The sequence below is a fragment of the Asterias amurensis genome, chromosome 15 (genome assembly GCF_032118995.1).
Source record: "Asterias amurensis chromosome 15, ASM3211899v1".
In the NCBI taxonomy this organism is placed as follows: domain Eukaryota; kingdom Metazoa; phylum Echinodermata; class Asteroidea; order Forcipulatida; family Asteriidae; genus Asterias; species Asterias amurensis.
This window is the reverse complement of record NC_092662.1, coordinates 15,245,484-15,254,227: the sequence shown is the minus strand read 5'-3', so window position 1 is coordinate 15,254,227 and position 8,744 is coordinate 15,245,484. Positions and strand designations below refer to the sequence as shown.

Below are 8,744 nucleotides of genomic sequence, written 5' to 3'. Positions count from 1 at the left end.
TTCTCAAATGAACGTCGACAGAGGGCGCTACAACAGATAAACGACAACGTGTTCTTATGCGGGCGTGACCCTCCCCCAACCTTAACTAAATGGCCATTTAACTAATAAAAAACCGACTAGGCAAAAATAATTGCTTACCCTTTCCCCAATCATATTGTGCTCTGACAGTAGATAAAAAGTAAAAAGGAGACAGAAATTGTGTTTACACTTTTTTTTTAATTGCATAAATGTTTTTTTTTTTATAATACCTCCAATTCTCCATACATGATGAAAACATTATAGTTTTTTAGATCACATAGGGATTTACATCTATATCGTTTTAAAGAAATGTGTTGTTACTTTAACATGCACTTTAATCCCGTTTAATTTTCCCTCTTTGAAAACAATGCTGTACCCCCAAGGAAACTAAAATTATTTTACCTGGCCGATCTCAAAAAGTTGATGTTATTCCAATACCATTGATCATACTTATTCAATATAATTCATGCATGTGACTTATAGTCAACCTTTGTTCTTCTTTTGAATGATCATCACAATAAAAGCCAAAAATTAGCAATAAAGATAGGCCTACAATAAAAGTCACATGCGAAATTTTCAGTTGAATACAGTGTCTACATGTTGATAAAACAGGAAAACACAATTGATTTTCATCAAGAATGTCACATCCATCAACATTTGCGATGTGAACAGACACCATAAAAATACAATCCCCAAGTCTCCAAAAGTACGTTCAAATTTGTTGAAATACTTTTCTTGATTTCTTATCAACATGGGCACTTTGCATGATGCTTACTACCAATCATCTTTATAACAAGTAGTAGGCTTTTCGGATAAAAACTTGTTCAGGGTCATTACCAAACTTATAGGCCCTTTTCCAAATCACGGCTTTGTGTGTATACACACAGCACGCACAACTGTCAAAACAACCGCGGGACCAAGCTAGCCTGAAGCCGAATCCAAAACCGAAGTCGTCATTTCGAAAAGGGCCTAAGACAAACAAAAATCACTTTCCTAAAAGTTCTTTCGTTTTTCCAGTCAGCAGCTGCTCAGCATTCTCGATGGTAACGTCGGCAATTTGTCCAATCTGTTTCTCCAGAATAAAGAGAGTGTCTTTTGAGGCAGAGTCTTTATGTTTCTTGATTTTACTGATGTAATTACTGCGTATCTGACGCACTGAGACCTTGGATTTGTCGCACATAACTTTGGCTTGTTTAGCTAGCTGTTCTCTGTGCTCCTTAGTTACTCTGTAATAAGAAGAAAATACATAATACTTTAAGGAAGGCCATGCATAGTGGAAATTGGAAAATAAAGTAAGTAAGGTTTGCGGTGACACTATGTAAAATCTCTTTTTGAGTAATGCTGGCTCTGAGAAGAGCCAGTGTTTCTGCTAGACATTTTGGTCAGTATGCTCTGACCATCTTCTGGAGTAACTAGCTACAACACTTATTCTAGTCATTGTGAAATCAGCGGTTAGCTTGGTAGTATTCAAACCCACAACCCGTTGATTGCAAGTCCTGCAGTCTAACCACTGCACCGTGGTGATCCTTCTTCATAAAAGGCTTTGAGAGAGAATTTACAAAGTTGAAAGGGTGACCGTTGCCACTTTCACAATTCCAAATGCTTTTACAGAAAACTTTTCACAGATGATTGTACTGGAAATCGGAGTCTGATTTTCACCAGAAACTTTGTACATGAGGCAAGGGAGGAAATATTCTACCAATTTTAGGTTGGGTTGGCGTAGAGGTGTCTTTCCACGCCTACCACCTCTAGGACCCCGGTTCGAATCACGATGTGGGCACTATGTCGAATGGGTTCTCAGTCCCTACTTCACTTGACTGCGGGGGTTTTCTCTGGAATAATTCTCTTGGGTTTTCCTCCCACATCTAAAACTAATATTTCCTTCTTGTCTTTCTCCATGGGGCTCCTAGCTAGTATAGTGATTACATGTAAGTTCGCTTTTCTGAAAGTCCTTGGCTTCATATCCAGAATAAATTAAATGAAATATGGATGAAATTTGGTAGCCAAGAAGAAAAGATCAAAGTAACTTACTTGGGGATTGGAACTTGGATGAGCGAACCTGTCACTTGCGGATTCAAGTTCATTCCACATTCCCTGATGGCCTTAACAGCTGCCTGAGTAGCCTGAATAAAAACATATACATAGTAATAAAGTCAAATAAATACAGTATTGACTTGATTTCAAGACAAGTTGTGGTCATTTCAAGATAACATGTGGTTATTTAAAGCCATTATACACTTTCGGTAAACAGTATTGTCCAAGTCCCACACTTCGTGTATCACAACTTATATATAAAATAACAAACCTGTGAAAATTTAGGCTCAATCGGTCATCGGAGTCGGGAGAAAATAATGGGAAAACCCACTCTTGTTTCCGCACGTTTCGCTGTGTCATAACATGTGTTTAAAATAAATCCGTAATTCTCGCTATCGAGAATTGATATTGTTTTAATGTTTTCTCAAAAAGTAAAGCATTTCATGGAATAAAATTTCAAGAGAAGTCTTTCACCATTACCTTCTGTAAACCCTGTAAGTTATTTGTAAATCTGTGAACTTTTTTTTTTTTGTCTGTACCGAAAGGGTCTAATGGCTTTAAAGGGAAGGTACACGTTTGGTAATTACTCATAACAACTATTAACTTAAAAACTGACTTGGTAACGAGCATTGGAGAGCTGTTGATAGTATAAAACATTGTGGGAAACAACTCCCTCTGAAGTAACGTAGTTTTTGAGAAAGAGGTAATTTCTCACTAAAATAATAAAAGACTTCTAGCTAGAAGTCTTTTATTCTTATACATGTATGAAAGCACACAAATTCGTCCAACAAGGGTGTTTTTTCTTTCATCATTTTCTCGCAACTTCGATGACCAATTGAGCCAAAATTTTCACAGGCTTGTTATTTTATGGTTATGATGGAATACACCAAGTGAGAAGACTGGTCTGTGACAACTACCAAACGTGTACCTTCCATTTAAACCATGGAGGTAATAATAATAATAAACTTGTGATGCGCTGAAATATTTCTCATGGTGTCACTCTACCATAGATCAAATTCACTAGATGTACACACACAAAATAATTTTTGAAATTTTACAATAAAACAACACTACTGAATACATTTGTCATTGTGAAACTACAAACAACTTTGTTGTTGACTGTTGTTTGTTTACCTCGGGGAAGCTGGTCATGTTAACAGACATCATATTGGAGCTCTTGGCAGTAATCTGACCAAGTTGGTTGAGAGAAAATTTCCCATCGTTCGTTGAAACCTGAATATGATCCAAAACACCTGAAGAAAAAAAGTACTACTTTAAACAACCTAAAATGCAACAATGTGGAAAAAGCAACTTTCACTGACTCAGTGTTTTGAAATAAAAAGCTTGTCTTCTTCACACCTTAGTAAAGTAACCAGGGGTGGATTTCACAAAGGTAGTCCTAACTTAGGACTAGTCCTAGGCAATGCTAAGAGAAAGGACCAGTCCTAAGTTAGGATGAGTTACTGGTCCTAACTTAGGACCAGTCCTATCTCTTAGCATTGCCTAGGACTAGTCCTAGGCAATGCTAAGAGAAAGGACCAGTCCTAAGTTAGGATGAGTTACTGGTCCTAACTTAGGACCAGTCCTATCTCTTAGCATTGCCTAGGACTAGTCCTAGGCAATGCTAAGAGAAAGGACCAGTCCTAAGTTAGGATGAGTTACTGGTCCTAACTTAGGACCAGTCCTATCTCTTAGCATTGCCTAGGACTAGTCCTAGGCAATGCTAAGAGAAAGGACCAGTCCTAAGTTAGGATGAGTTACTGGTCCTAACTTAGGACCAGTCCTATCTCTTAGCATTGCCTAGGACTAGTCTCAAGTTAGGACAACCTTTGTGAAATCCACCCCAGTATAACTTCTTGTTTTTGTGTTTTTGTATGTTCAGGAGACTCCTCTAATACCAGGGAGTAGATATTCAAAATTTGTAAGCCTGTAAGCACAAATATTTGCATAGCATGAAATTTCTTCCTTCATAAAAACAGAATTACCAACCAAATGTCCATGTGATTTTCAGGATAAGCAAACAACAGCTGAATGCCAGTAGCAAGCAATATGCAACAAATTAATATTTGGTTGGCAATCTTGTTTTTATCAAGGAAGAAATTTCATGCTAAGCAGATTTTTGTGCTTACAAGCTTTATGAAATTGGGCCCTGGGTGGAAGGTAGGAAAATTGGTCGGGACTACCACTTTTGCTTAGTGGAGAGGGAAACTCTCATTGATAACTTCACTACTGCGGAGCGAGTTCTGATTGGTCTCAACATTTGGACTAGCTTGCTCTAGTCATCGTCAGAGAGACTGAAGACTGGGATAGATGTGGGCCTATTCCAAGGGGGGTTCAGAGGTTTCAGTGTAGAGTCAGTCATAGTCTTGATGCAAGACGTTGTTGTTCGTTATACTATCGCGATCCCCGCTCTGATCCGCGCACATTACCATCGAACAATATTAGGGCTGTTGGGAAACTTCCAGATCACCTTCACACATCGCACGAATTTTGGCGGTATAGTCACGACTTGTGTCGCACCGTGTGTTGTGACGTGTGTCGCGACGTGTGTGTAGTGTTGAGTACTCAACAAGACATCTTGCACCAAGACTAAGTCAGTCACTGCTCTGATTGGTTCTCCTGAAAATAGAACCATTATGTGCCCATTATGTGCGAGTGTCCTGTGTAGTCACGGTGAGACGTGTCAGTAGACTGTGGGATCTCAGTGACAAAGGATTTTCAGAACCATTCCTTGCAACCAAACCATCAACTTCCTTGATAAGAATGGCACAGACATCAATATAAGTCTCACCCTGTGAAGTTCTGATGTTCAGTGTCTTTATATAACTCTGTTTGAGAGCATCTATTGCTGTCTTCATGTCTTGATGAACATCTTGTAAATCTAGAATGCTGTCGTCCACGGAGCGATTCACATCCACTTTAGTCTGATGCTTCCTTCCTGGTGTCAGAAATTAAAAAGAAAAAGAATGAGAAAAAAAGAATTACCATTAGCTGTTGCAAACTGCTTTACCAAGGAGACATTGTCCGAGTGGCTTAGAGAACCGAATTCAAGTCATTCTCAAGTGTGGGTTCAAATCCCAGTCATGACTCGTGTCCTTGAGCAAGATGCTTTACTATACTTGCTTCTCTTCATCCATAGATTGGTACACATGTTTCTGTGAGGGTAGAGATTGATACTGTGTTTGAAAAACCTTCATCGGAGTGCCACAGCAGCCCAGGGCTGTAAACTCCCGTCCCAGAAAAGACTCTGCTAGTGTTGAAACGTCAGGCCATTAACTATTATTTGCATCTAATTTAAGAATTGAGATTTGTCCTTCTATTACTTGGGAAGGTAGTGCATTCTGCTCTACCAGGCCCAGGAGTTTCAGGCCCAGGAGTATAGCCCTGGTGACAGTTGTTTAACGTTGACAGCCCAAAGCAGTTAAGTGTTGCCCTCACCTTAAAGTTGCCATCCATCCAGCCTTGTGATGTTAGACTATTTCTAATTAAACAAAACGGATAACTTTCCGTTTTCTCATTTTTACAAAAAGGGATATATCTATCAGGTAAATTAGATACTATATTATTTTATTTCGAATGAAAAAGTGGTGGCGCCATACGGAAACTTTTCCAACAAAACTTATAAACAAACTTAACACTACTGAACATGTCTTCTTCAAACAATTTCACAAATAACTCACCTTTCTTAGCACTGAGAGCAGATGATCCATGAAGGTGTCTTGATGTACATACATGACTTCCTTCTTGGCGGATATTAAAATGTCTTATTGATGAGAATACAGCCACTGATTGAATACTTCTATGCTGATGTAATTGCTTGCTACTCAGAGATACAATGCGAGTGAGAATCGTACGGTGGAGTATTCCGGTTGCCATTATTGTAGAACAATCACTGGAACACTCGGTCTTACATTGATTGAATTAATCTGTACGGAAATAACAAACAAACATTCACATATTATTACTATCTAAAGAAATATAAAATTGTAAGTTCCATACACACACCACAGGGCACAGTGAAAATGCAACATAACTTTATTTTTATCTGCAACTGCAATACATTTAAAAATTGTTGTCGTGAGTTGTCGTGAGTTGTCGTGAGTTGTCGTGAGGGGTCGTGAGTTGTCGGTATTTAGTGCTACCGCCCCCCCCCCCCCCCCGCCCCTCGTTTCGTTTGTGATGATTGTTTTTTAATTTTCAGTCACATAAATTTGACAGAGCGGCAAGCACTCAAAAAGAGTATCCTACCATAAAGACCCAAGTCAAAGTTCACTATAATGGTCTACCAACCTTCAACAGGTGTTCCTACAGCTCTCTCATATGTCAATGTGTGATGTTATCTCACGTTTTCGCCACCTGTGCTCCTGCAACTGGGCGCCGCCATTTTGATGTTGATGTAGTCTTGTTTCAAGCTAGATTCTCGCTCACAGGAGGAATGATATCCTTCTTTACAAATTCATGGTAGAGGGCGCTAGTTTTATAGATAAACCTGGTGGTACATTTGTCAGTCAATAGTCACCACACAGGGAAAATAAACACATACAAGTAGATGAAACAATCACACTCAGATAAAAAATATTATTTTCAAATTTTTGCAACTTTTTTATTGTTCATTAAATTCATTCATTTAACAAATATAATTATCATATCCCTCCATTCAAATAAGTCACAATCAAGCTACTTAAATATTCTCAAAGTGTTTCTTTTCAACCAACTTTATATTTCTAGGGCCTACGGATGGAGTAAAGATGGTTTTGGCAAGCCAAATGGCGGTTGATGCAACCCCCCCCCCCAAAAAAAAAAAAAAAGGAAAACTTTAAATTCATCATACCAAAGGGTAACCAAAGAGCTTGGTTTAATTGGTTTAAGAAAGTACAATAAAAACAAAATAATTTCTTTAATTTCTTCAAAAAGATAAACAGAAATTCAACACCAAGATTCAAAATATTTTCCGGTTATGCAGGTTTCATTATATAAAACTCCAGGAAATTTTAGAGAGTGGAGGTTTTTGGGGCAGCCAAAATATAATTTCAATTCATTTGAGTATAAATACTTGCATAGACTTTAAGTGTAGTTTTGTAAATAACAGAGCACCAGACATAACAGTGGAAGAAATGTTTGACATCTGAATTTAGACTTTTTTATGTCAGCTTAGTCACAAAAAATAACCAAAGCTCATAAATTGTTCAGATGTAAATAAATCCTGCTCTTTGGTCTACTTCTCTAGCACCGAGGAAACTGTTCTCAGAAGCTCCTTGAAACCTACAACTCCAGGGTTACCAAAAGGTGGAATGTCATTGTTTCAACATGCCTCCTTAAATTTGGATCCTACACTTTCCAGGGGTGAGAGTCATTACTAACGAAAAAATCTGAAACTTGGATACAAATTCTAAGGTATGTACGCCAAATCAACCGTTTGGTAACCCCTGGGGTTATAGATTCCAAGGAGCTTTTGCAAACAGTATCCAAAGCACTAGAGAAGTAGACCAATGAGCAGGATTTCTTTATTTTTGGAAAAAAAAATATTGTCTGATTTTCTTCACCAGGCCAACATAAAAAGTCTAAATTCAGCCAAAAGTCTGAACAATCTTATCCCTGACTTTCAGACGCCTGGTTCATACTTTCTTGCGAAAGCGAGGTTTTTGGCGAGTACCGATTATTGCATGTCCTGGTTTGGCACTTACTGATTATTGCGTCAATTAGAAGAAAGTATGAACCAGGTTTCGGTCAGCAGTGACTCTCATCTCTCATATAAACAATAACTGCCTCCTAATTTGGCAGAAAGACTGCAGTAAAAATTTATAAAATAATTTATTGAAAACAATACTTAACAATCTGCATTGTTTTCAGGTCTTATGTAGGGCAGATGAGGTAGCAAAAGAACAAACTAATTGAAGTCTGTCACATAAAAATGGAAACCATTCATAAGAAACTGAAATATCATGTATAAATCATAAACTTTATGCAGATGGTGTGAAATAACCTGTTTGCTAAGCTAGTGTCCTGAGGAAAACATTGAGACCAACGAATTAAGAACTCACTTCACGCGGTAGTGAAATTTATTACGAGAAGTCCTCTCCATCCACTAAAACAAAAATAGTAGTCCCAACCGATTTTCTACCTACGCCCAGGTGGTAGTTCATAGGCAGGACAGTTCTTTTCAGAACTGAGTAGTCTCCCAAATTCCCCAATAAAACAAAAAGCATGACCAAGTTCACAAAGAACACAAATCTACACAGTAAAGTGGACATACACATGGTGCTACCGCAAACGGAATATACATTGATACCTCACCATTCAATGCCTCAAATTTTATATAAGTTAGGACAGAAGTTTTGAGATTTCAGCAATTTGTATTAAGTATCTCTGTCAAACCAGAGAAAGTTGTAATGTGTCAGGAAAGCGTGGAAGTATTTCTGTAGGTGGAGCTTTCAAGCTGGGCGAGTTTCTCTTCCTTCAGTCGTTGCAGTGACTGCATGAAGTCATTCAGCCTTGAGTCTACAAATAAATAACACAAGAAGTCAATGAGTCTTGAGTTGCAGTCTACATAAACAACAAAATAAGTGAAATGTAGAAATACAGGTTGGGCCCAATTGCATATGGCTCTGCTTAGCATCGAATTTCTGTGCTCACCATCACCACTTCTCTGCTTGCTGTGCAAGGGCTAAATGTCTCAGATAGCAGTGTGAGCA

The 8,744-nt window shown here is 38.3% G+C and overlaps 2 protein-coding genes across 3 annotated transcripts in view; both read right to left on the bottom strand.

The window, feature by feature from the left end:
• Nucleotides 1-196: 196 nt before the first annotated feature.
• On the bottom strand, nucleotides 197-6,449 carry LOC139948136 (ribosome-recycling factor, mitochondrial-like). Its single transcript, XM_071946176.1, has 6 exons — nucleotides 6,343-6,449; nucleotides 5,733-5,978; nucleotides 4,844-4,990; nucleotides 3,187-3,305; nucleotides 2,050-2,141; nucleotides 197-1,244 (listed from the first exon to the last, which is right to left on the bottom strand). Exons 2-6 carry the CDS (start codon nucleotides 5,926-5,928, stop codon nucleotides 1,004-1,006), a joined length of 795 nt encoding a protein of 264 aa, XP_071802277.1. The 5' UTR covers nucleotides 5,929-5,978; nucleotides 6,343-6,449; the 3' UTR covers nucleotides 197-1,003.
• A 207-nt stretch (nucleotides 6,450-6,656) lies between these two features.
• Nucleotides 6,657-8,744, bottom strand: part of LOC139948195 (uncharacterized) — a 37,007-nt gene continuing 34,919 nt past the window's right edge. For both annotated transcript variants that reach the window (XM_071946260.1, XM_071946261.1), the window contains exon 46: nucleotides 6,657-8,550. In XM_071946260.1, coding sequence (XP_071802361.1) covers nucleotides 8,447-8,550 — 104 coding nt within the window. In that variant the 3' untranslated portion in view covers nucleotides 6,657-8,446. The remainder of the gene's footprint in view (nucleotides 8,551-8,744) is intronic.